Consider the following 26,549-nt stretch of genomic DNA (forward strand, 5'->3'; position numbering starts at 1 on the left):
TAATTAGAAATATCCAAATTCTACCTCTCTTTTGAATAATCCTTAGATAGGTTACATATACTTGAGTTTCAGATTACCAAAGCCACTCTCATTTTTGAAAATGGAAGTGATGATAGTGAACATTCAATTTCTATTCAAATTAAAAAATTTACTAAAACAATCAAACAAAATAATAAAAATTAGAGGTACTCTAATCCGGTTACAAGATAAAAATATTTATAAATTAATTAAACTAGTTTAAAATATTGAAGTGGACGAAAGATAAACAAACTCAATCTTTTTGAAAATTTCTTTACCCACCTCCCTATGGGGGTCACCCCCAGCGAAAAACCAAAACTACCCCTGCTTCGAAGATGCATCTCCGAAGTTTTTTTTTTTTGAATTTTTTTTTGACTTCGGAAATGCATCTCCGAAAACACCAAAAAAGTGGTGTTTTCGGAAATGCATCTCCGAAATAAAAAAATATTCAAAACCGTGAATATTTTCGGAAGTTCATTTCCGAAAATATTGCTGCATATACAAATTTCTCTCCTTCACTATTTCATCATTTTCTCCAAAACTTTTCCAAACCCTCTCCAAAACCCAATCAATCTCCATCCATTTTTCGTCCTAAAATCAAGTTTCAAACCGTTGATCACGTTAAAGGGAGCATAGAAAGCTACAATTTCAGGTAAACATCACTCATTTCATCCTCTATTTCACTACATTGATTGAACAAATTTATGCTGAAATTGATATGGTTCGGAAGTTCATTTCCGAAATATATTACCTAACAAATTTCGGAAATGAACTTCCGAAATATGCCCTGGCAGTAAAAAAAAACTGTTTTGGCCAACTTTTGATAATTTTTTCATTTGTTAGGTATGGTGCATCCGGACAACATTGTGCAAGACGATGACGCAGTAGTTGTCAACGTTAATAACGATCATGTTATCGACGTGAATCCTATGATCAATGCGGTTGATGTTCGGCAAGAATTTACAAATGATCGGAGCTTCGATAGTCGCGAACAATTGATTGATTGGGTTCGGAAGGAAGCTAGCAAACATGGATTTGGAATTGTTATTTTAAGGTCAGACAACGGAAATAATAGGCGGAAAGCTTTCGTTGTTTTGAATTGTGAACGGGGTGGGAGTTATGTACAATCAAACCGGGTGCTAAAACACGAGGACACAGGATCGAGAAAGTGCGGGTGTCCCTTTAAGTTGCGTGCTACTAGGAGGGTTGATGATTTGTGGCGGTTAACCGTAATTTGTGGAATTCATAATCATGCCTTGGATGTCAAGTTACACGGACATCCAATGGCGTGTCGTTTGTCCCGCGAAGAGAGAAATGAGATATCGGACTTAACGATAGTCAAAGTGGCGCCTCGCAACATACTTGCCGATTTGAAGCGTAAGAAACCGGATAGCGTTTCAAATATCAAGCAAGTTTACAATGAACGGCACAATCTCAAAGTTTTGAATATGGGTCCTCGGTCGGAAATGCAACAACTTTTGAAACTATTAGGCGATAACAAATATGTTTCAAGCTTCCGAACTTCCGAGGACAAAGTTACGGTGCGTGATATTTTTTGGACTCATCCCGAAAGTATCAAATTATTCAACACATTTCCAACCGTTCTAGTTATGGATTCGACGTACAAGACAAACAAATATAGGCTTCCTCTTCTAGAGATAGTCGGTGTGACCTTGACGGACAAGACTTATTCGGTCGGGTTTGCTTTTTTGGAGTGTGAAAAAGAAGACAACTTTACATGGGCCTTGGGAATTTGCAAGTCTTTGTTAGTTGATCAAGAGGTTATGCCAAACGTCATTGTCACCGACCGGGACAATGCTTTGATGAATGCGGTCGATACCGTCTTCCCGACATCTACCACGTTACTTTGCCGGTATCACATAACTTGCAACGTGAGAAGCAAGTTGAAACCCGCGGTTGGGACAAAAGATAGGCCGGATGTAAATGGTAAAGTTGTCAAAGCCGGTGTTGTGGTTGATAGGATAATGGCGGCATGGAGGGAAATTTTGGATGCATACTCCGAAGAGGTGTATACCGAGAAATTGGTACACTTTAGGTCTTTGTGTGGTTCCATTAAGACATTTTGTCATTATGTTGAATCCACCATTCTTGACAAAGTTAGAGAAAAAGTCGTGTGCGCTTGGACAAATCGAGTTAGACATCTTGGTTGCACCACGACTAACCGAGTTGAATCCGCACATGCGGTCTTCAAGAGGTGGTTGGGTGATAGCAAGGGAGATTTGTGTCGGGGATGGGACACCGTCAACCAAATGCTCCAAAATCAACACAATGAAATTCAAACATCGTTCGGTCGGAGCAAGACGGTTATGGAACACCGGTATAAGGGCCAAATTCTATTCTCCCAATTGATTTACAACATATCTCGAACGGGTTTGAATTTTTTGTTTCATGAAGCTAAGCGGTCGGAGACCATGGGGCCCGATAGTTCATTATGTGGGTGCACCATTAGAAAGACATACGGCCTTCCATGTGCTTGTATACTTGCAAAAAAGAAGAAGTTGAATTCACCAATACGCATGGATGAGGTAGCCGACCATTGGAAGAAGCTTCGTTTTGATTATTTTGACCCGCCGAAAGAAAATGACTCCAAAATCACCATCTCCGACGAGTTGGAAGTGATAATGGAGAAGTTTGCTAAAGCGGATGACACAACGAAAATGCATATAAAAGAACAATTGCGAAAAATCGCATTTCCGGAGACCACCGATTTGAAACCGCCATCTCAACCGGTTAAGACGAAAGGTGCACCGAAAAAGTCCAAAATTACACAAGATGACACGTCAACAAAACGATCTCCTTCCTACTTTGAACATGTTGATGCATCGTTCCCGGATTCACCGACACCGAAGTCCAAGTGTAGTGGTAACAAAGGTGCCCGTATTTCGAAGCCACCTCGCACACCGCCGATAAAAAAATCACCCATTGTCTACATTGATGAGATGTCACTTTTTATGCACAAATATATCGATAACATCGTTGATGTTGGAGGCGACGGCAATTGTGGATATCGGGCCATTGCGGGTTTGCTCGGTAAAGGGGAAAATAATCACACTTTAGTCCGACGGGAACTTCTTGCGGAGTTGACTTCGTATCGGGACATCTACGGCCGACTATATGAAAATCAAGAAAAGTTTGCGAAAATTCATGATTCACTTGTTCCATCACTTACCGGTATCGCTCCGGTTTCGAAGTGGATGTCATTCCCCGATATGGGTCATCTAATAGCAAGTGCATATGATATTGTATACGTCGATTTGACGAGGTTTGGACTAAGTGAGACTTTCTTTCCACTTCATAGTCGACCGCCATTGGACTCGTCGGGCCGGATCATATGCATCTGGTATCTACTATCGCGGCACTTCGTCCAAGTGTTTTTGAAACCGGGGTGTCCTATACCGGCTACTTGGTGTCAATGGACCGCACATCGTTCAAATGAGGCGGAGACTTAGCCGGATCCTTTCGTTTCAAGAATGGCGGAGTTTGAAGAAATGATGAGCCAAGAGAGCGAGCAAAATAGAGAGCGGTCGAAGAACGTGCCTATTTTGGACTTAGGATCCATCGATTGGTTCGGTGAATTTTAGTTCGTTCCGGATCGTTTTTTGTTTGTAATGACCATTTTTGTATGTATTGTTGTTTATCATGTAAAATCGGACCGATTCAATACATATATAATATAAGTATGTTTTATGTCATCTTTGTTTTCCATTTGTTCAATTTACACAACACACTAAGCAATCAACAAAATGCAAAATTTATGTCTGTTTCTGCATAATTCGGAAATGAACTTCCGAAATATACATCTCTGCCTCCAATTTTCGGAAGTTCATTTCCGAAAAGTTCCCTGAGGCAGGATAAGGTTTGTTGGGCCATCATTGCTCCAATAAGTCTATAAATACTACATACTCTTCTTCATCCTCTTCACACCACAAAACACAAATGACACAAACCTACCCCCACCTAGCATTCGTCTACTTTGAAACCGGCTACCCGATGCCGTTCCAATTTCGCTTCTCGCGCGACACGCCGTTTGCAGAGTTGATACCGTCGCTCAACACGCTTTTGCACTATCCCGAGAATCGAAAGGTTGTCAAGCTCGAGTACCGCTCGCCATCGCTTAACGACGAGGGAGGCATTAAGTTCACACCTTTTGAGATCAAGAACGACGAAGATTTAGCGGTTATGTGGACAACGTTCGACTGATTTTCTTCGAAAGGCCCGATCGAGTTGGACGCGAAACTTCAAAGATCGGCGGACGACGTTATCAAAATGTTGACTCATCCCCATCTACCCGTGTTCAACAATATGTAACTTTAATTTTATGTAATATTATCTGAAAACACCACATTTTCTGAAAAGTAACTTTATTTCGGAGATGCATCTCCGAAATCAATATTTTATATTAAAAAAAACACGTTTTCGGAGATACATTTCCGAAAACACCTTTTATAAAAAAAGTACCTTTTCGGAAATGAACTTCCGAAACAAGGGGTATTGTGGTAAATTCACCAGGGGTGGGCAAGAAGGTTAGGAGGTGGGTGAAGAAATTTTCATCTTTTTAATATACCTTAATTTTTAGACCGAGTGGATTTGATAAAATTATTTGCTTGAGATTAGTTTTTTTTTCGAATTTTAAAGTTATGTTTCCACTTTCATGGGTGGATTAGTGTATTGATCTAAGGAGGACTTTGAACTAATGTTCTAGATGGTTGTTTTTGTTTTTGTTGATTGTTTCAGATTGGTTTCTTTTTCCTCTGGATTTTTCCGTTTTCTTGTAGCCACGAATTAAGCAACCCTTATGCTCTTTAGTTTGATTCTTTTTGTTTATAAAAAAAATATAGGATTAAATATATAAACCTCATGTAATATTAGCGAGATTTTTTTTAGTTCCGGTAATTTTTTTTTTTAAATCTCACTCGTAATTTTCATATTCTTTTAGATACACCTCTGACTGCCACATTACATCAAATATTCTCTCTAGCTGCTTATGTGAAACTTTTTTAAATTTTTTGTTTTTTTTCATTAACCTTATTTTTCAATTTTTTTTGGAGAATAGATAAATCTTTATTCCACAAAAACAGATAAAACAGTCGATCTCAAGGATCCAGACAGTCCATAAAGTTACAGCAAAACAACTAAAAAACCAGCTTCTTAGAAAATCTTTAAATGTTCAATATGGGTCCTAAGGGTGCTATGCAGGTAGTAGCGAGTAAGAGTTACTTGCTTTATCCGATCACTGATGTCTTGAGCCATGGGGATATCATTGAAAATCACATCGTTTCTCGACCTCCAAATAACATATGTTGTCTCAGTAAGTGCCATTTTCAGCAAGTTTCTTTTCCAGCCTTTCTTCTTTGTTTCATGAATCAGCCATTCTTTTTCAATATCCCAATCCTGGGGCATGCGCGTATAGCCAACCCAAAGCAGGATGTTCTTCCAAATTTCCCGAGTCACTCTGCATTGAAAAAACAAATGGGCCATAGAATCCATCTCAGCATAGAAAACACATGAAGGAGTAATATTCATGCCAAATCTTTGAAGCCTATCTCTTGTAGCCAATCTTCCCACGAGGAGCATCCAGAGATGGAATTTAGCACGAGGCCTTGCCATATTATGAAAGAATATCGTGTGCCAATCCATTTGTTGCTTTTCTCCTTTAAGCCTATGATAGTGCTTTGCTAATACAAATTTCTCCTCTGCGAGAGTGTTCTGCCAGTCTATTTGCTGCAGACAAGGACTTTTGCTCTTTACAATCCTCTTCAAAATCCAAGAGCAGTCTTGAGGTGGAGACCATTCATGGAAATCCTTGCCTTTCACATAATACGTATCTAACCATTTTACCCACAATTTATCTTTTTTTTACATGTATATTCCTAAGCAATTTCAACATTGTCGCCTGATTCCATTCACTTAGAGAGGTTATGTTCAGACCACCAGAGTTCTTTGGATCACAAACTCTGTCCCAAGCAATTGGGGCTTTCTTGCTTCCAGAACATTTCCCACTCCAGAGAAAAATTCTACAGATACTCTCCACTTGGTGTATCACTTTCTTTGGGAGCGGGAACACCTGCATCCAATAAGCAGCGACTGAGAAAAGGACACTTTTCACCAATTGGCATCTGCCTGCAGCACTTAAAAGATGGGCAGTCCAATGATGAATACGAGCCGTGATTTTATCCACAAGAGGTTGACATTGAGAAATGCTGAGTCTTCGACTTGAGAGTGGAACTCCCAAGTATTTGAAAGGCAACTCTCTTTCATCATAGCCATTTATGTTCAGAATTTTTCCTTTCTCCTCCATGCTAGTACGACCAAAGTAAACTTTACATTTACTAGGGTTTGCCTTCAGACCAGTTGCCCTGGAGAATTGGTTAAACACCTGCATAATCAAACTAATAGAGACAGAGTAAACCCTTGAGAATAAAAGTAAATCATCTGCAAAGTAGATATTAGTGATTTTCAGTCTAGCACACTTAGGGTGAAAGTGAAATTCAGGGTTCTCTTGTAATCTGACCAAGCACCTATGAAGGTATTCCATGATTAAGACAAAAATAATGGGGGAGACGGGGTCCCCCTGTCTCAACCCTCTCTTAACAACAGTTTTCGTATAACAACAGTTTTCATTCTAGTATTGGAATGGCACCTTTTAAGGCTCTTTATGGAAGAAGGTATAGAACTCCTTTGTGTTGGTATGAGTCGGGAGAAATTGTTATGGTTGGACCCGAGTTGATTCAAGAGACTACGGATAAGATTAAGATGATTCAAGAGAAGATGAAGGCTTCTAAGAGTCGTCAGAAGAGTTATCATGACAAGAGGAGGAAGGCTATTGAGTTTGAGAAGGATGAACATGTGTTTCTTTGAGTTACGCCAATAACGGGTGTTGGCAGAGCTTTGAAGTCGCGTAAGTTGACGCCGCATTTCATTGGTCCTTATCAGATTTCAGAGAGGATATGTTAAGTGGCATATCGGATTGCATTGCCACCGTCTCTTTCTAATCTTCATGATGTATTCCATGTGTCTCAATTGAGGAGGTACATTGTGGATCCATCACATGTTGTTCAATTAGTTGATGTTCAAGTAACAGATAACTTGACGGTAGATACATCACCTATGCGAATTGAAGATCGAGAAGTGAATAAGCTTCGTGGTAAAGAGATTTCTTTGGTGAAAGTGATATGGGGAGGAGTTGCCAATGGCAATATCACTTGGGAACTCGAGGATAAGATGAAGGAATCGTATCCGAAGTTGTTTGTTTGAGGTAATTTTTGAGGACGAAAATCTTTTAAGTGGGGGAGAGTTGTAACACCCTATTTTTATTAGATATTTAATTAATTAGGATTATTTGATGTTTGAATAATTGTTTGTGTTATTTAATTGATGCTTGGTATGGTAATTATTTAATTGTGTATTTTTATGTTAATTTAGCTAATTATTAATTGGTAGGATAATAGAGAATTAGCTAAATGGGCCTAATTTAGTTAAGTTTATTTGATATTTTAGTAATTGTTGGTTTTATTTAATGATTATTTGGCATGATAATTATTTGATTTGGGTGATTATTATTAATTGAGGCTATTTTAGTTAATAGTAGGATTATAATATAATAGGTGGTGGGCCTAATTATTAGAAAGAGTAGTGGCTTGGGTTAAGCCCAATTAATTAAGAGAAGATAGTAAGGAATAGGATTTTAGAGTTTACTATCATTTTGATTAGAAAGAATAGAAAGAGGAGAGGAACATAGAAGAGAAGAAGGGGGGATTTGTAGATTTCTTGAAGAGGGCGGATTAAGAGTAAGAGGTAAGGGTTAGAATCCAAATTCTTATAGGATTTCATGATTGGGTAATGTTATGTATGCTTTGTATGCAATCTTTTCATCTTTCAATTTCATGAAATGATAAATGTTAAGGTTTATGAGAAATCAATGTGATTTTGTGGATTGTTCATGTTTAATACGTTATATGTATGACCCATAGTTAGAAACATGAATAGGAACCTATAATACATGATAATTTTCTGTTGGAATGAGTTTTGTTGAGTTAGAATCGAATTTGGTAGGGTGTTGGGATGCTGAAAACGCATCAGCATTTTTTGGTTCTGGTGTGGAGCGTCGGGCGAGTGTTGTTTTTTTTCTTCGCCGGGCGAGTGTTTTTCTTCTCCGGGAGAGTCAGCGCCTCCTTGCCTTCACCGGGCGAGCGTAGTGGACGAGAGAGTGGCCACATTTCTGCCACCGAGCGCCGGGCGAATGCCCTGTTTTGTGGAAATTAAAATGTTCATATCTTTTGATCTGTAACTCCTTTTTGCGTGCCGTTTGAAGCACACTGAAGCTTATATGATTGTCTATATGATAGAATGGGATTGGTCGCACTCGTTTAAGTAATTATGATGTTGATTGAGAGTAACATATAATTATGAATGTATGTTATGGATGAATTGTTTATGATCAATTTTCATGAATGTATTATGTGATATGATAAACATGAATTATGTGATTAGTTGTTAAATGCTAATTGGTGTTTAATATTGGATGAAATGTCATGTTGTGTAATGTTGTGCAAGTTGTAAAGATGTAATTGTGTAGTTTAAGCGATAGAGTGATCGTCTTAAATGCATGAGTCTTGTTTTGTTGCACACGTACACAAGCATGAGTCTTTGAAAGTGGCAATGTTGGGTAATCTCGTGAAGATTATTTACTCGTCCCAAACCTAACGAGTATGGGGTTTGAAAGCTTAACGAGTATGGAGCTTTGAGGTGGTTATCTAGTCTAGAGAGAATGACAATCGGCATGATCGGAAATGATAACAGAGGGATCCACATGCATATCGCATAGAGTCACACTTGAGTCGCACATGTCGGTGTGAAATGTTGTTATATGTGATTAAGTGATATGAATGTGATGTGAATGTGATATATATGAAAGATACATATTTGATGTGGGATGCAATATATATATATATATATATATATATATATATATATATATGTATGTATGGATGATATATGCGTATATATGTAAATCATTGATATATGATGTTGTGAACTTGATTGTGATTCGTAATTGTATTGCAACATGATAACTTTATATTGGAGATAAAATCGTGTTGGTATGAAAAGTGATAAATTGTGAAATGTTTGCTTGTTTAGATTGTGCATTTCCCATTATTATGTTTTCTATAATAATTTGAATTCTCACCCTTCTGTTTGAATCTTACCCTTGATTGGTAACGTGCAGGTTCAGACGAGTAGTTGCTTGTTCGTGGCTTAGCCGAAGAGCTTTGATACTACCTTATGATTTTGTATGATGTTTATTGTTGTTGTGGGAGGCCTTAGTGCCAAGTATTATGGATATGATGTTATGATTCCGTCTTGGATATTATTGTGACATGATCATGGTATAGGACATGGATCATTATGAAATACATGAGTATTGTTATTTCCGTTGTGTATGCATATTTCTTATGAATTGTGTTGAGTAAGATGTGTTATATTGATGACTAGATGAATTGTATGTTTATGGATGTATGAATGTTAGTTTTTAAGAGCTTTTAGTTTTTGAAAACGTCGTTGTGACGCCCCTTATTTATATGCATGTTTACTCTGAGTTACTTGTTTAATATTATTATTTGGGGTATTAGAAGGGGTGTTACAGTTAGCATATTAATGGAGTAAAAGAAATTCAAGGCAGTTATTAATGCACATGCAACAATGTGTTTAGACACAGGCATACCTATTGTGTTGCTTCACAAGTCCCACATCATTTGGTTAAACAACAGAGTTAATGTTTATATAGCTATGAAACATACATACCAATGAATTAAAAATAATTTGAGAGTAAGTGGGCAGCTATTGAAACACATATACCAATGTATATTTTGTTAATTTTAAAAAATAAAAATAAAAAATAAAATAAAAATCCAGCTGGACTGTCAATCTGGAATGCACAGGGGCTATATCCATGGAATCTGAAAATTACGAGGGGGAAATATATCTTAATCTTTTTATTTGTCTCTAATATATTTTGTGTTTGGCATGTACAATCACCACTCTAAAAAAAGTTTCATTGTGTAAGTAATTCTCAAATGGAGATTGAAAGCATGTTTGTTCAAAAGCATCAATTTACCAGAAATATTGAGTATTATGAGAGTTTTTTTGGATTCATTATGTTTTATATATTGATGCGTCTGCAAATGCACGGAAATATCAAAGTAATATAAAAGATTGTTGAACCCACAGAGACCAATGTCAACCTACTGTAATCTATCGTCGCTTTGTAAAGCTAAGGCTAATGATTAAAACTGTAAGAACGGGAATAAAAGTACTAAATGCTAAAGGTTTGAAAAGAATACTAAAACGAGGCCGGGATATGATTTATGTGTTCCTGAAGGACTTATAGAAAACAGGTACTAATTATGACTATAACTTAGTTTCGTAGAATATACCAACTTAAAGACTCCGTCTCACACTCTCGCGGTATTAACTAAAGCCATACTTCCTAATTCCAAGATTTTGCTCTCGCTCGCCCGGTAACTAAGAAATATATTTTGAAAGCCAATAATATCCTAAACGCATCTAAAGCGCTCTCGTTGTATTTAGATTTGTTGCCTAATTTCCACTATCTGGTTCGATCTCCACGCTCTCGCGGTGCCGACTCTAACCTTAATTGATTTCTCACTCTCGTGACAAAATTGTGTTAAATAACCTCTCACTCTCATGACAAAGCTATTTAAATTAGACTTGGAAATTAAAACCAAAACAAAATTTTAATCATAAGTTCGCACATATTATTTTCTACTGAGTCCCGTCGGTAACGACGGTCCTCATACACCGGACTCAAAACTATTTAGCTAAACATAATGACAGAAAGAAATAAGAAATTTTGGGTTTTGCGATCAAACAAAAACATGACATGCGGTTTAATATAATTTAAAGCGATGTTTGAAGAAATATGGTAAAAGCTTGAAATGATAACAATAGCAGAAGGATAAAGCATAAATATAAATAGCAGAAAATAAAAGCAAGAAAGTAAATTGTTGTAAAAGTAAATGAACCTGTAATTAATAGGAAAACTGGAATTGTATTATGCTGGCTGACTTAAATCCAAAACGTAAATTAATGCAGAAATAAATCCTAAGACTATCTTAGGAATAGTCCCCGATGTGGAAAACTATTCCGTTTACATCGTGAATGAAAAACTGCCTAAGAACTTTGAATTAAAATCTACACCCCAAAAGAAGAGAGAGACCTCCTTTCATCCAACTGCCTTCTATTTATATTACATTGTAATCGGTTAGTTGAGAAAAATATCAGAGCCTATGACTTGGTTGCTTGAGAAAATATAAGGAAATGGTTTGCTGAGAAATCAGAGGAAGTGAATGAGTCGTTGTTGCTGAACGTGGAGGAAAAGAAGGAGAAGAAGTAAAACATAGTGGCGGGGGCCACAAACCTTAGAGGTGGGCGCCCCTTACTTGTTTTTCCTAGGGGTGGGGGCCACATGGCCAAGGGATGACCGCCCGTCACCCACTTTCTTCTTCTTTTCTTCTGCTTACGTGGTGCCAAGGGTGAGGGCCACCAAAGCAAGGGGTGAGCGCCCCACCTAGTTTATATATTTTTTTTCTTCTTTTTTTTTCTTTTCTTTTTTTTTCCTCTCTTTTTCTCTTCTTTCATTTTCTCTCCTTCTTCTTTCTTTCCTTCTTCTTTTCTTCTCATTTTCTTTTGTAGCCATTTTTTATAATTGAATACCTGAAACACGACAAAATACCGGCATAATAAAACATAAACAAATAAAAATTAAATAAAACTCATGCGAATCAAGTCAAATATACGATATAATTTCGTGTTATCAAATTCTCCGACACTTAAACCATTGCTTGTCCTCAAGCAATTAACCAGCACGGTAAAAGAAATGATTAAGCGCGATTTTTTAAATAAAGGCACGACACAACTCCTAATCATACGTGGCCGCTAAGCTAATGTTAGATCGATAGGTACTAAGTATTCAATACCAAGGACACCGTAACGACACAATGTTCAAAGACTCTCTCCTTATACAAACCGATTCGAATCATGCCATTATAACTCAACCTACATCACTCATTTTTTCTTTCGCTCTTTTTTCATTCAAATGCAATCACATTAAGCCCATTATCCGTACACTCACATAGTAGGGGAAATCAGTTAGCGACTATGATCCTTTTTCTTTAGCACGGGGTTCTGGTTTTTAAGTGGTGCAGTCCCATTTTTCCCAACTGTGGTTGTGGGGGATCGTACTGTAGCCCGCCCTACCAAGTCCAGTACCAGTGATCTCTGGGCCAACCAACAGTGGGTGCTAATTATTAAATCCTTATAGGCGTAACAACTGTTGGGCTAAATGATCGGGTGAGCGTCACCTAACTTAGAAGGTTGTTTTTCAATTAAATTATTTATTTATTAAAAACATGATCATTCACTTATATTAAACGACTCCCTACGTAGTTTGTGCTTAAGATGGTGCCGACTGCTAATATAAATTACTTAAGAGCTACTTTAAAAACCTGAGGCTAAGGTCTCGGCATAATGGGTACTCAAATTGATATTACATAATTAGGGGGTTTAGGGTGTCAGGACGGTATCGATGTTGTTGAAACATCTCAAAGTATTTCTAATAAAGCCTAAAGAGTGACAACCTCTATACTTTCAGAGTGTGTGCGCCATTCTTCAAAAAGAAAATATTTATTGGTGGTTAAAATTTTTAAAATTTCGGGGAAATTCAATGACAACTGAAAATCACGTATAAATAAAATGCAATGACGACTGAAAATCACGTATAAAGAATCGACAACACAACTAGAAAACAATAAATAAAGCAAGAAATGAAAGCGGTAAAGTTCCTCCCCCACACTTAAACAAAACATTGTCCTCAATGTTTTGATAAAAGGTGAATAAGGAAAAAATAAAACCTGTGTGAATGCTAAATCCTCTACGTGCCAAATCCTCTCTGATCTTGCTTTTGTTGTTCATATCGGTGACACCACCAGCAACGACATTCACAGGAATGTCCGTGGACACCTGGCTCATTTCCAAGATTGTCATCTAGAGATTTTTCGCCTGAAGGTAGCTGAGACGTGATAAAAGATTCGTCTCTTCATTTTCTGCAAATCCACACAGTAAAAGGAAAACATTAAATTAAAAGCCCGTGGGTTGCCTCCCATGCAGCGCTTGATTTAACGTTGATAGCTCGACGGCTTAAAAGTGCAAGCACTCATGGTGGTTCTCTCGAGAACGACTCCTCGGTTGAAATTTTAGTAATAGTCGTTTTCCATGGCCACTTATCGAGCCATCCTCACCTTTTCTTTTCTTTCTTCTGTGGGGTGGTTCATTCTTTTGAACATGTGGTGGTGGTTTTGGATCTATCATGAGTATCAGCTTTTCAAGTTTGGGATTAGTGATTTTATCCACAACCTCAAAGGTTAATCTTATCCTCTTAACAGTAATGATATCCCTAGCTTCATGGTCCTCTAACTTTCTCTTTGTATGCAAGACTTCAAATAAGAGTGCATTGGTGTTGATATTTTCCAATACCTCCACATACATCTTCGATTGTGAGTTTATCGTAGCTTCCATAAAACTTTGCGGGAAAGGAATCGGTGGGGTATAGGGAGGAGGAATTACAATAGGTGCTTCCTGTAACATCCCAATTTTATTAGTTATTTTATTAATTAGTTAATTTGGTGTTTTTATTGATTATTTAGTTTATTTAATTAATTGGTGTGATATTTATTTAATTGAGGTTTTGTGCTAATTAGATTAATTGGACTATTAATAACATTATGAGATAAAATGTTATTGGGCCTAATTAGTGGAATAAAGATGTTGGGTAATATTTGAGGTAAGCCCAAATTAGAGAGAAAATGTAGTAAGAGAGTTAGGTCATTTTCATAACATAACTTTGGTAAGAAGAATAAAAGAGAGAAGAGAAGAGAAGGGGATTGTGAGATTCTTGAAGGTAGAAGGAGATTAACTTGAGGTAAGGGTTAGAATCCAAGTTATCATAGGTTTATATGATTGGGTAATGTTATGTGTATGCTCTGTGTATGATCTCTTACTTTCTCAATTTCATAGATTTGGAAAATGTTAGGGTTTATGTTAAATCAATGAGATTTGTGATTTTTTCATGTTCAATGTGTTGTATGGATGACCCATAACTAGAAACATGAATAGGAACCCATAATATATGATAATATTTTTGTTGGATTGAATTTTGTTGAGATAAAATCGAATTTGGTTTGGTGTTGGAATGCTGAAAACGCATCAGCATTTTTCTGTTTCTGGTGTGGAGTGTCGGGCGAACGGGTTGCTTCGTCGGGCGAGCGAGCGCCTTTGTGCCTTCTCCAGGAGAGTTTAGCGGGCGAGAGGGTGGCAATTTTCTTCCACAGAGCGCCGGGCGAGCCAATGTGTGCGCCGGGCGAATATGTCCTGTTTTTGAAAATTTTCAAATGTTCATAACTTTTGATCCGTAGCTCTGTTTTATGCGCCGTTCGAAGCATTAGGAAGCTAATTTGATATTCTATATGATATGATAGGATTGGTTAGCACTTGATGAATTAATTATGGTGTTTTTGTGTGAAAACCATGTAAATGTCGTTATGTGTGCTATGAGTTGATAAACGATGAATGACAATTGTTGGCATGATATGTGGTATGATATTCATGATGAGTGTGATTAAATATATACTCGTTGTTGTACCTTGTTGTGATTGTTATTTGACATGTGTGTTGTGTACAATTAGTGGATAATTCATTTGTGTGAATTATTATGGTATGTGGTATGTTAAGATTGTATGATAATCTTAATTGCATATGTTTGGTGATAATTGTACATGCATGCATGGTTGGCTTTGAAATATAGGTGGTGAAACTTTGGGTTCACAATGGTTAGCTTTGAAACATAGACGGTGAAACTTTGGATTCACATTGGTGACTTTGAAACATAGGCGGTGAAACTTTGGGTTCACAATTGTGGCTTTGGTCTTGTTCGGATTGGAAGCGTGGCTTGGATTCTAGATATTGAATCGAAAAGCGGTGAAAATTTGGTTTCACATATGGTACCACATGCATTGAGTCACATTATTACATTCGAGTCACATTGTGTGCTATGTGATTGTTTTGAATCAATGTGATTTGCTTTGTGTGAAACTTGATATATGGTATATGAATGCATGTTTTGAGAAGAGTGATGAATTTGTGAAATGTATTCTTGTTGTGTTTTTCAATTCCCATTATTATGTTTATCTATAATAATTTGAATTCTCATCCTTCTGTTTGAATTGATGTGCATCGTGACATCGTGCAAGTTTCGACGAGTAATGAGCTTGTCCGAGGATTTAGCCGAGGAGCTCCTGAGTTTGTTGTTTGATTAGGTAGCGAGTCATATGCTCTGATCATGTAACACTTGGGGGGATTCTATTTTGAACTTATGCTTATGTTTGAATATTGTTATTTAGTTGTATTTGACTTGATGTTTTGGATATATGTATTGAGGGCTATGATGCCAAATGTTGAATTCATATGATATGTATATATATGAGTTGATTATGCTATATGGTTTGGTAGATGGATATAATATGGGATATATTCATTGAAATGTTCTTGAGTTATAATTCTTCTGCGTGCGATGTGCATAATTTATGAAAGCATGAGGTATCAAATTGTGTTACATGATGATTAATGCATGTTTAGTATGTTTGTTTTGGATTTTCATTGTGGTGAAAACAACATGTGACACCCTTTTTCTTATGAATTTTAATTACTCTGATTATATTTTTTATATTTTGGGGTTTAGAAAAGGGGTGTTACACTTCCTTCTCGACCTCTTTTACAACCTCCCTTTTGGATGGTGTTGGTGAATTTTTCTCAATTTCCACTCTTTTCTCGCCAGAATTCTCCTCAACCACATTATTACTCTTCTCAACCTCATTATCACTCTCCTTAGGATTTTCAATTTTTTCACCACTGGTTGTTACAAAATCCACATGCTCCTCGAGGAAGGGTCCTAAAGGGTTTTGTTCAAGCTGGGGGATTTTAGTATCCAAGGCAATGTTGTGAGTCGTGAGGGACTCAACCACAGTGGTCAGTTGCCTAAGGGCTTCATTATTTTGAAGACTTTGTTTGCTAAACTCTTCATTTTGGACAGTTTGTGTCTCTACAAAGTGCTCCATCATAGATTCTAACCTAGAGTGAGTTAGCGTCTCATTGGAATCCTCCATTGACGCTTCGAAGTTGAAATTATGGGATTCTTGCGGTTTTTCAAAGTGGGTTAGCGTCGCATTTTGTATTTCCACAAAGCGCTTCATCATCATAAATATTTCAGTAAATTTTTCCATTAATATTTCAAGTTTGGATTTATGGGATTCTTGCGAATCCTCAAAATATTGAGTGTGGTTATCATAGAGGGTGAGTTAGTGTCGCATTGAAATCCTTAATGAATGTTTAGAGATTGGAATTATTGGATTCTTGAAACTCCTCGAAATGTTGGGATTGGTGGTTGAAGAGGTAGTTTGGATGAGAATCAGGTAGTGACGCATTGAAATTCTCCAATAGTATTTCGAGGTCAAATTTATAGGATTCTTGTGATTCCTTGAAATATTGGGAGTGGGGGTTGTAGAAGAAATTTGGGTGATACATAGTAATTGAAACTAGAATGCCTTAGTCTATACGGTGCAACAAAGGAATAACAATATTGACTGTTGGTCCCCGGCAACGGCGCCAAAAACTTGATGCGTCCGCAAGTGCACGGAAATATCGAAGTAATATAAAAGATTGTCGAACCCACAGAGACCAATGTCAACCTACTGTAATCTATCGTCGCTTTGTAAAGCTAAGGCTAATGATTAAAACAGTAAGAACGGGAATAAAAGTACCAAATGCTAAAGGTTTGAAAATAGTACTAAAACGAGTCCAGGATATGATTTCCGCGTTCCTGAAGGACTTATAGAAAACGAGTACTAATTACGACTATAACTTAGTTCCGTAGACTATACCAACTTAAAGACTCCGCCTCACGCTCTCGCGGTATTAACTAAAGCCATACTTCATAATCTCAAGATTTTGCTCTCGCTCGCCCGATAACTAAGAAATATATTTTGAAAGCCAATAATATCCTAAACGCATCTAAAGCGCTCTCGTTGTATTTAGATTTGTTGCCTAATTTCCACTATCCGGTTCAATCCCCACACTCTCGCGGTGCCGGCTCTAACCTTAATTGATTTCTCACTCTCGTGACAAAAGCTATTTAAATTAGACTTGGAAATTAAAACCAAAACAGAATTTTAATCATAAGTTCGCACCTATTATTTTCTACCGAGTCCCGTCGGTAACGACGGTCCTCATACACCGGACTCAAACCTATTTAGCTAAACATAATGACAGAAAGAAATTCTGAGTTTTGCGATCAAACAAAAACATGACAGGCGGTTTAATATAATTTAAAGCGATGTTTGAAGAAATATGGTAAAAGCTGGAAATGATAACAATAGCTGAAGGATAAAGCATAAATATAAATAGCAGAAAATAAAAGCAAGAAAGTAGATTGTTGTAAAAGTTAATGAACCTGTAATTAATCGGAAAATTGAAATTGTAATATGCTGGCTGACTTAAATCCGAAACGTAAATTAATGCAGAAATAAATCCTAAGACTATCTTAGGAATAGTCCCGGATGTGGAAAACTATTCTGTTTACATCGTGAATGAAAAACTGCCTAAGAACATTGAATTAAAATCTACACCCCAAATTCAGCCTTTGCTATTTGGACATTTGGCCAGCCATGAACAAAATCATAGAGTAATAGTTAATTTAATCATCAAATATTCCATATAATATAATAATATTTAAATATTTAAATAATAATATATAATTCTCCTTGCCATAACCTCGCTCCTACTTGGTCACTATATTACGTCAACATGGTATTGTAAGAGGGTTCTCCTAGAAACCCATCTACCACCTGATATCCGGGAATGGATTCTAAGACTTTACTATTTCATGACTTTATGACTTTGGGCAATTTATTAGAGTAATGAAAAATTATATTATATTTTTAGAGAGAGAATGATATTTATAAAAAGCGATATAAGTCAAAGTTACAAAGTTACCATGTCTCAAAGTCATTGAATCCCTCCCCCTTGATATCCATCGTCACCTTTCTAGTCCTTATCATCACACTAAGGCACATGCTCATGAACATAATCATCATCCTGTTGTACATGGACTTGAACATCCTCATCATCCTACTGATTAGGAACATCTTCATCTTAGTATGAGATCTACTATGTGATAAAGAGTTCATAACAACATTCGTCCTCCTACATTAAAAGATAGTAGAAGAAAGTCTAGTAACCTTAATTTTTATTTGAATATGACCTTATTTATTAATTATCACCATGTACGTCAGTTGAGCGTATAATATAACTATCACTCAATCAACTTATAGTACGACAATTAATTTCACTGGTCATCACTAAAAATAGACAATACAACTTATACAATTTAATAAAATGGAGATATTTAAAAATAAAACAAAATTATAAATGTAAAACTTTGCAAACAATAAAGTACACCAAATGCAACAAACCATATTTTAGGATAAATGTAATATCCACTTTGAAAATTTTCTTCAATATATAGTACAGTAAAATATGGAAAAACACAATTTTTTTTATATAGAAAACATGCTATTTTTCCGTATTTTATAAGAAATGCGACTATCCTTGTATCACATACATACTAAAAAAGTGTAGTAACATATAAAAATTAAAAAAAAAAAAACAAATTTACTTGTGATTAGTATAGTGATTGCAGAGAAATATAAAAATTTAGTGAAAAATTTGAAAATGTTCAAAAATTGTGAATAAAATGATTAATTTTAGATTATATTACTTACTTTTTATTAAGTACAAAAATTTACTACTTTAATTACTTAAAGAGTGACCCAAGGACACTGGTTATAGATTTTTTTTTAATATGCATTATAGGGGGTGTCAAGCTTAAAAGTAGGTGCGTCTAGTAAAAGTATCATTGGCTTGCAATAATTTGAGCCCAGTAAGCTCTTAAGCTACAAAAAAGAAAAACACTGTTGTATAAACAGATGAAACGCTAATAGATCTACTACGAAGAAAAGAGAGAAAGCGTAGAAACAGAGAAAAATGAGGAAATTCGATCCATGGCCAGTTTTCTTCAAGCGAGAATGGAAGAAGAATTGGCCTTTTGTCGTTGGATTCGCTATCACCGGAACTATAATCACCAAGTTTTCTCTTGGTCTAACTGGTATATCTTTTTTCAATTTTTTTTTTTGTGAATGGTGAATTTTGTGTTTTTTAGTTATGAATCTGATTCGTGTTTTCTTGTATATCTATAGAGGAGGATGCTAAAAACTCGAAATTCGTTCAAGCTCACAAGAGGTAAGGCTCAGTTTATCAAACCCTAGCTTTTTTGTTGGTTGATTTTTGTTTGATTTGAATTTGGATCTCGTTTTTTCAATTGCTGATAATTGAAAGTTTGATTCGTCGATTGTATAATTTCTGTTTTTTTTTTGCCCGAATTTGATTTTTCTAGTGTTTTTATGCTATATATTTTGTGTTTTCCATGTTGTTTCATCTTATTTAATTTTTTAGAGTTTGGATAATCAGTTAATATGGTAGAACATGCTTCAGTATTATCTTACTCTTAGTTCTTGTTCTATTTATGTCCTTGATGATAATCTAGAAATACTGTGGCACTTAAACTTTATTATAATTTCAAACTTATATTCGGTGTGGTTACGAAACTTTCATGTTACTGAATCAAGTATTTAGCAGAGTAGTCAATAGCGGCACTATCCCGCTATTGTATAGAGAAGCAGAGGCCGGCCACTATGGGAAGAACTTTATCACTGTAGAACACTATAGCGGTGCTATCCCGCTATGGGAAGAACCTTATCGGGGCAGAACACTATAGCGGCGTTATCCCGCTGTAGCGGAGCAGAGGCCGGCTGCTCTGGGAAGAACCTTATCGGTGCAGAACACTATAGCGGTTGCTATAGGGTAAATAGTGGGTAGCAGGGGTTGAACAGTTCCCGGCCTGGAGCGGTTTCAGTTCCACCATCCTTTCCCCCTCTGATAAACCAAAATTAACCCTTAAATTTAAAATGGTTTATGGGTATTTCAATCAAATTTGAGTTGAGACTCCACCCTAATCTTCCTTCATCGAAGGTTCTGCACTTCAGCCATTTCAAAGAAAGATCACAAGTTCCTCCCTCGCTTCTCTTAGCACTTGGTCTTCCTTTTGCACTTGATATGTTTATCATTAACATTCATGTAATTTGTCCAAGAACTGATCAAATATTGTCCATCCCGTTTTATGCTATCCCGTTATCCCATTTTTAGGGCCTGCCTCTCCGCGCCGCTATACAGGATTGACTACACTGGTATTTAGTGCATAGTTTAATTTAATATTGTCTTGACATTTTTCATAGAAATCAATTTGGGATAATTCAGAACAAATTTAGGTTTATAATGATCATATAGATAATGCCGGAACCAATATTGAATAGTTTGATTTATTTTTTGCTTTAGATTGGGTTGGCCTAATAACTATAACCACTTTGATTGAGTGACTGGCAATCTCTCTTAAAACAGGTCTTCAGTTTTTTTTTTTTCGCTAATGATTTTCCATATATCAGTTTTTATCAGTGAGCTTGATAATCACATTTCTAATTATCACTGTCATACATGGTTTTGGATTCTGTTAATTGAATAGTATGCTTTTCTTGTGTGTTTCCAGGTGATCTCTGAAGGGAAGAATGACCTTGGTTATGCAAGCTGTTATAGATGTAACAAGAGAACTTTGCTTGCTTTAGTTTTTCAAATTGAAATAACCGAAGGGAGATAATTTACATACTCTCTTCATGTTCCATTTTATCAAATTTGATTTTACTTAAATGTGACTGATAAATTCATATACTCTGCAGTTCTGAATGAATGATTAGATTCGTGTGTTATATCATGAGTTTTCTTTTATTTTGGACTTGGACCCTGTCATTTTACTTGAGAACTAAACAAAAACCAACCTAATGGAGATGTGCTTTTAATGCTAGCAAGTTAAACTAAAGTAATCACATTACCATTTCAATTTGTCTTGTATACTCTCTAAGTCAGCAATATGATTTAAAATTCCAAGGTACTTCTAAAGTATTTTGTGCCACTACTCATACAATACTCTTCTTTCTCTTCATCCATTTTTATTGAGGTTGTTACAGTCACAAATAGTGATTTAAGAGCGGGAGGAGACAAGTTGCAGGTGGGTTAAGTTACACATTTGAAAGGGGCTTGACTATTGAAGTTCAAAATTGTTCTAGTTCTTAAGATGAATGTGGCTAGAAAAGTTCATTAAAAATGGGTTAGCAAATCAAATTGAGAACTAACCAATGAACCAAATGATATCATCACCATATGAAAGTGTCCACTAAATGTTGAGAATCTCAAAATTGGAAAATGTGTGTCTATGCTTCCAATTAGTTGTTGCTATTGACTTTTTATTGAAGACATCATAGGTGTCAACATTTGTTTGAATTGAAGAATGTTTATAAGAGTGAAAAATGTTTTGCAAATTTCTTTTGAAATCTTCATGTAGCGATTCTCCATCTCTACACTGGAGTTATAGAGATTAGAAAACGTCTTCTAATAAATTCAACACTATAGTTATAGAGATTAGAGAACAAATTTCTCCAAGCAAATCTTGTCACTAAATTTTGTAAAATCTTTTATTGGCTGGAAATTATGTACAACTATTTTAGTATCTAAAAACCCATTTACTTCTCTAGTATCCAATTGCACAACATATTTTGTTTCGATCATTTTTGGTTGATCAATCAGTGAAGCTGATTCCAGTTCAACAATGATTTAACATCTGTTTGCATCTATGTTTTCTCAACGTTCCAATTTGGAGCTTAAACTTTTTCACGTATTTTTGTCTTGTGATCTCTTGCAGACTTAATTTTACCTGTCAAAAGTTCACCTAAACACATACTTAGTTGTTTTCTTGGTTAAAATAGTTTTATTGATATAAATGGGTTTTTATTGTTTTAATGCTTTTTATGACAACTTATTATGCTTAATAGTACTAAAAGAATGATAAGCACATCTTATACATATATTGGTTTTGATTAAACTTTATTGAACGATCTATCAAGACAAGCACACGCATATATAAAGAACAAAACAGCTGTATTAGTAAAGAGGTGTTAACGAGATTAAAGCTTTATGATGTAAACTTAAAGTACAAGCACTTAATATTTTACATTAATCCCAAACATACCAACTCCCTATCTTATTGGATGTTCTTCATAAAGTAAAAAAAGCACTAAAACTTTGACAAGACTAGATGTTATCTATCCTTGGGGATTATTACAGCTGGTTCACACTAACTAGAACCATGTTATACAAAAGTTATTATTAATTAGACTAAATTAAAACAAGTGGCAGTGACACACAAAATGATAATATGAACAATCAAACAAAAGAATCCTAATTAGTAATTAGCATAGTAAGAAAAATAAGGGTCATCACTCTTAGGGAATAACATGCTTTCTTCATCCATCACCCATAGTGAGTTTGAGGAATTATACTCCCATGATGAAGAACTCATTGGTAGAGAACATGATATGTTGTTATTTTTATTATTATTATCATTGCAAAATTCTTCATTCTCAAGACCACTATTCTCTTCTGATATATCAATATCTTTCCATATATCATCCATTGAAATCTCTTCTTGTTCATGTTGTTTGACTTGTGTTGATACTCTTGATCCTCCTGTGTCATAAAAACTTGTTTCTTCAGCATCTTTTGAAACATGATGTTCTATACATGGAGCTGATGAGTTTCTCTTTTTGTCCTGAGCTTTCTTCCTCATGTGAGTTCTCCAATAATTCTTTATCTCATTATCCGTTCGTCCAGGTAACTTTCGAGCAATTCTCGACCACCTACATATATAAAACGTAACCACATGTGTTAGTATCGTAACCACATGTGTTAGTATCATCATCAGACGCATATTTGTCTGTGGCAGACACCAGACACATATTTGTCCAGAGACTATATAGAGAACACAATAAGTTACCTATTTCCCCATTTGGATTGAAGTTCAAGGACGAGACGTTCTTCATGAGGTGTCATCTTACCACGTTTGAGACCAGGATGAAGATAGTTAACCCATCTTAACCTACAACTCTTACCAGTTCTATTCAAACCTACAACAAAAAATGAGGTGGTTAATCTTAAAAGGTTGCTTCTTACACAATCTAACATGTCCAAAATAAGCATTACCTATATGATAGTGTCTCCCTCCACCTTCAAACCTGATACCTTAGCAATAAAGTCCCATCTTCTGTCTCCAAACAATCCAACAAATGACACCAATTTGAAGTCTTCTTGTTCTGTCCATGGCCCTTTTCGTACTTCCTCAGATTGAACCATTTTTCTTCTTCTTCTTCAAGTTCTTCTTCAAGTGGAATGTTGAGAATGGTTTCTTTTTCTTTTTGTGCTTGAGTACATGGGATGGGAGAACCTATGTGTGAAGTGGTGGTATTTATATATGGAGTTGTAGTGTTTTAAATGTTTGGTTTTTTATTGTGAAAAATCATAATAATAAGTGACTTTGCATATCAACCGTACAAGTGCTACACATGCTTATTCAACTTTAATCAATTGCTATGGGACAATTCTCGAAGACAATGACATCCATTATAATTATATTACTTGGACATATAATCATATAGGTGTTGAAGTTTATAGAGAAAAAATAACTTTCAATAAGTATTAGGATCATTTATATAACATCACACTATTTATAAATTACAAACTATGTTTTTTAATATATTAGATAAATTACATATTCTATTTTTCCTTTTTTTTTTATGTGAAAACGGGCTAAAACATAATGATTTAATTTGATTTGTAGCATGTCAACAGACTTATTTTTATATCTGAGTTTAGTTTCTTTAAAACTCTTATTAGTTTATTAGCTTACTTAAAATTAAATTTCATTTAAACTTATATAACTAAATAATTAAATTAATATTTCAATGAATTAAAAAAAAATAAGACTAAATATTTGTTTGCATTAATTTATTCGAAATAGAATAAATTTTATAAAATTATTTATTTATAAGAATTTATGAAAAAAATTTATGACAAATGTTTCTAAAAAAAAATTATTTTAATTTCAAGATAACTAAATTTTATTTTTATGTTTCATCTCAAAATAAAATTATAATATAATAATAATAATAAATTTATCTGTATTTATTTAAATAAGTCAATTTGATAGATTTAAAAAATTATTGTCTAATTTTTTTATTCAAATAGATTTTTAAAAAAGCTTAGCCTTTTTCTATTTAAAAAAATATGACTCGATCTATGTTTGGTTAATCTATGTCGTAAGTAGGGATGAGAATATGTTAGGTCGGTCTACAGTGGCTTATGGTCAGGTCAAGCTAGACTTATTTAATAAAAAGACCAGACTTAAGTTTTTTAAAAACCTATTTAATTAAATACGTCAGATTTAGGCTATTAAAAAAGTCTATGAAACTTTATAGACGGACCTATATTTTCATATATATTAAAATAGACTAAATATGACGGCCTATGCATGTATATTAGGAAAAAATTGTTATATATGTTAGTCTATATATGCATATATATTAGAAAGAAAGCTAAATAGGTCGGCCTATATATGCATATATAAATTGGTCTATAACTCTATAAGTCTTCTTAAATAATATGGATTAATTGAAAATCTTAATAAAAAATAGATTTTTAAATAGACTTTTAGAACAAACCAAACTTTTAAAAAGGTCAGGCTACGTAAAAAACCCTATAATTAATCATAAGTCAGACTCAGTTCATTTAAATTTATCGTAAGTCAAACTCAGATTTTTTTTAAAACCTAACCTAAATTAGCCTATTTTCACCCTTAATCGTAGGTCAGTTTGACCAAACATATTTTCATCTTTACTTCCATCTAAATATTCATAATTTTATTGATAAATTTTGTTAGATTTTATATTTATTAAAAGGGTCATCTAACATGTGCCCTAAGGGCACATGTTAAGGATACTATAATTAGAAAAAGTTAAATATAATTAAATACAATAAAGACATATTTAAAGTTTCGATACATTGAATGCACGAGTTCCAAAAAAACTTTTCTATAAATATCTCATTAACTTGTGTCCTTGGGGCACATGTTAACTTTTTCCCTTATTAAAATTGTATATATGTTATTAATATGTAATATGTGAAAAAGTATATGTTATATGATATTTTTTCCGTTTCTTTCTACATGTTTTATTTTCATAAAATTATAATTGTTTGTCATTTTCTAAGTTTAATGTATAATGAATTTAAAATTTGTCAAAAATATCATTAATTATTAAAAAAATTATGAAATAAAATAATAGATGATCAAGGATGTTATTAAAAAAAGAAAAATAACAATATTAAAAATAACAACTTATTAATAATTTTAGTATGTGTAAATAATCCAAAAGCGACATAGAACAACAATAAAGATAAATTATTAGATTAATTTCAAAAAAAGTCATTCCATATCTTTCATCTTATCTAAAGTTTTTTTCACTTGTACCCATACCCACTACTTTGTTATGGGGTGATTGTTTTTCTTGAGTTGAGCACTTTATTGAACAAAGTAATTAGTACATTGAATTGGTACAATTAATTAGTACAAAGTATATAGTAGACTTAACTACAATTGTTTTTATTGCCATTACACATTTATCTAATGAGTTATTGGTATGTTTAACAAGATTTCAAGATTGTGTTTCTTTGTAAAGTGCTTTAACTCCTTTTATGAGTTAGGAAAAAAGGAAAATAGAAATAAATTCCACTTTCTTTAAATAAATATGTAATATCTCTTTTTCGTTTGAGCTCTCAATTTTTTCAGATTTTAAAGAAAATGATATCAAAATTCTAAACAAAAACGTGGGAGTTGAAGTGTTAGTGATGAATAGTTTTGCTTGCAATTGTGCATTTTGATGGAACATTACGTCCCTTGACTTAAGGAGGGGCCATTGAAGAAAACAAGAGACAAATATGGAAGATGACAAAACTTTGAAGAAATCGTTGAAGTGGTTTACAGGCACACTCATTTCTTTCAAAAATATAATAATGATGTAAATGGAGAGAGAGATTTGATACATTAGTCCATGAAATGAAAACTATATTGTTTGATAAATGTAGAATTTAGAGCGTGTGTGGTTCCACTAATAGTGTGATACGTAATATGTTGGGACTTTAGGTTTTTAAATAATAGAATACTCCAAGTTGGTGTATGTGCACTCCACATAAAGGTAGAGGGCATAACAATACTAAAATTAAAGGGAAAAAGTTCCACTTCATTTGTATACCTTTTTGTTTGCAAATAGTTTCTCGCGTACTTTTAGGCAAATCATTATACAATTATATATGTGATATCATTATTAGTTTTT

The 26,549-nt window shown here is 34.7% G+C and overlaps 2 protein-coding genes across 3 annotated transcripts; one reads left to right on the forward strand and one right to left on the reverse strand.

Moving 5' to 3' along the window:
- Positions 1-19,139: 19,139 nt before the first annotated feature.
- Positions 19,140-21,046, forward strand: LOC131653885 (ATP synthase small subunit 6-A, mitochondrial-like). 2 transcript variants are annotated; one of them, XR_009299148.1, is made up of 3 exons: positions 19,234-19,330; positions 19,422-19,464; positions 20,825-21,046. XR_009299148.1 is itself a non-coding variant. In XM_058924208.1 (2 exons), the coding sequence occupies exons 1-2, from the start codon at positions 19,210-19,212 to the stop codon at positions 19,466-19,468; spliced, it is 168 nt and encodes a 55-aa protein (XP_058780191.1). In that variant the 5' UTR covers positions 19,140-19,209. The 2 variants fall into 2 exon arrangements, 1 of the variants encoding a protein (XP_058780191.1); XM_058924208.1 differs by lacking the exon at positions 20,825-21,046 and having other exon boundaries at positions 19,140-19,330; positions 19,422-19,468.
- A 1,223-nt stretch (positions 21,047-22,269) lies between these two features.
- On the reverse strand, positions 22,270-23,622 carry LOC131653884 (transcription factor MYB48-like). The gene is made up of 3 exons (XM_058924207.1): positions 23,400-23,622; positions 23,162-23,291; positions 22,270-23,024 (listed from the first exon to the last, which is right to left on the reverse strand). Exons 1-3 carry the CDS (start codon positions 23,515-23,517, stop codon positions 22,571-22,573), a joined length of 702 nt encoding a protein of 233 aa, XP_058780190.1. The 5' UTR covers positions 23,518-23,622; the 3' UTR covers positions 22,270-22,570.
- Between the last annotated feature and the right edge of the window lie 2,927 nt (positions 23,623-26,549).

The sequence above is a fragment of the Vicia villosa genome, linkage group LG2 (genome assembly GCF_029867415.1).
Source record: "Vicia villosa cultivar HV-30 ecotype Madison, WI linkage group LG2, Vvil1.0, whole genome shotgun sequence".
Lineage (NCBI taxonomy): Eukaryota > Viridiplantae > Streptophyta > Magnoliopsida > Fabales > Fabaceae > Vicia > Vicia villosa.

Bases quoted from the DNA above. Each gene is read 5' to 3' on its own strand.
- LOC131653885 (XM_058924208.1), top strand. From the start codon at position 19,210: ATGAGGAAATTCGATCCATGGCCAGTTTTCTTCAAGCGAGAATGGAAG. The intron at 19,331-19,421 runs GTATATCTTTTT...GTATATCTATAG, and splicing joins GTTTTCTCTTGGTCTAACTG to AGGAGGATGCTAAAAACTCG.
- LOC131653884 (XM_058924207.1), bottom strand. From the start codon at position 23,517: ATGGTTCAATCTGAGGAAGTACGAAAAGGGCCATGGACAGAACAAGAA. The intron at 23,292-23,399 runs GTTTGAAGGTGG...TTTTTGTTGTAG, and splicing joins CTTTATTGCTAAGGTATCAG to GTTTGAATAGAACTGGTAAG. The intron at 23,025-23,161 runs GTAACTTATTGT...TTATATATGTAG, and splicing joins CAATCCAAATGGGGAAATAG to GTGGTCGAGAATTGCTCGAA.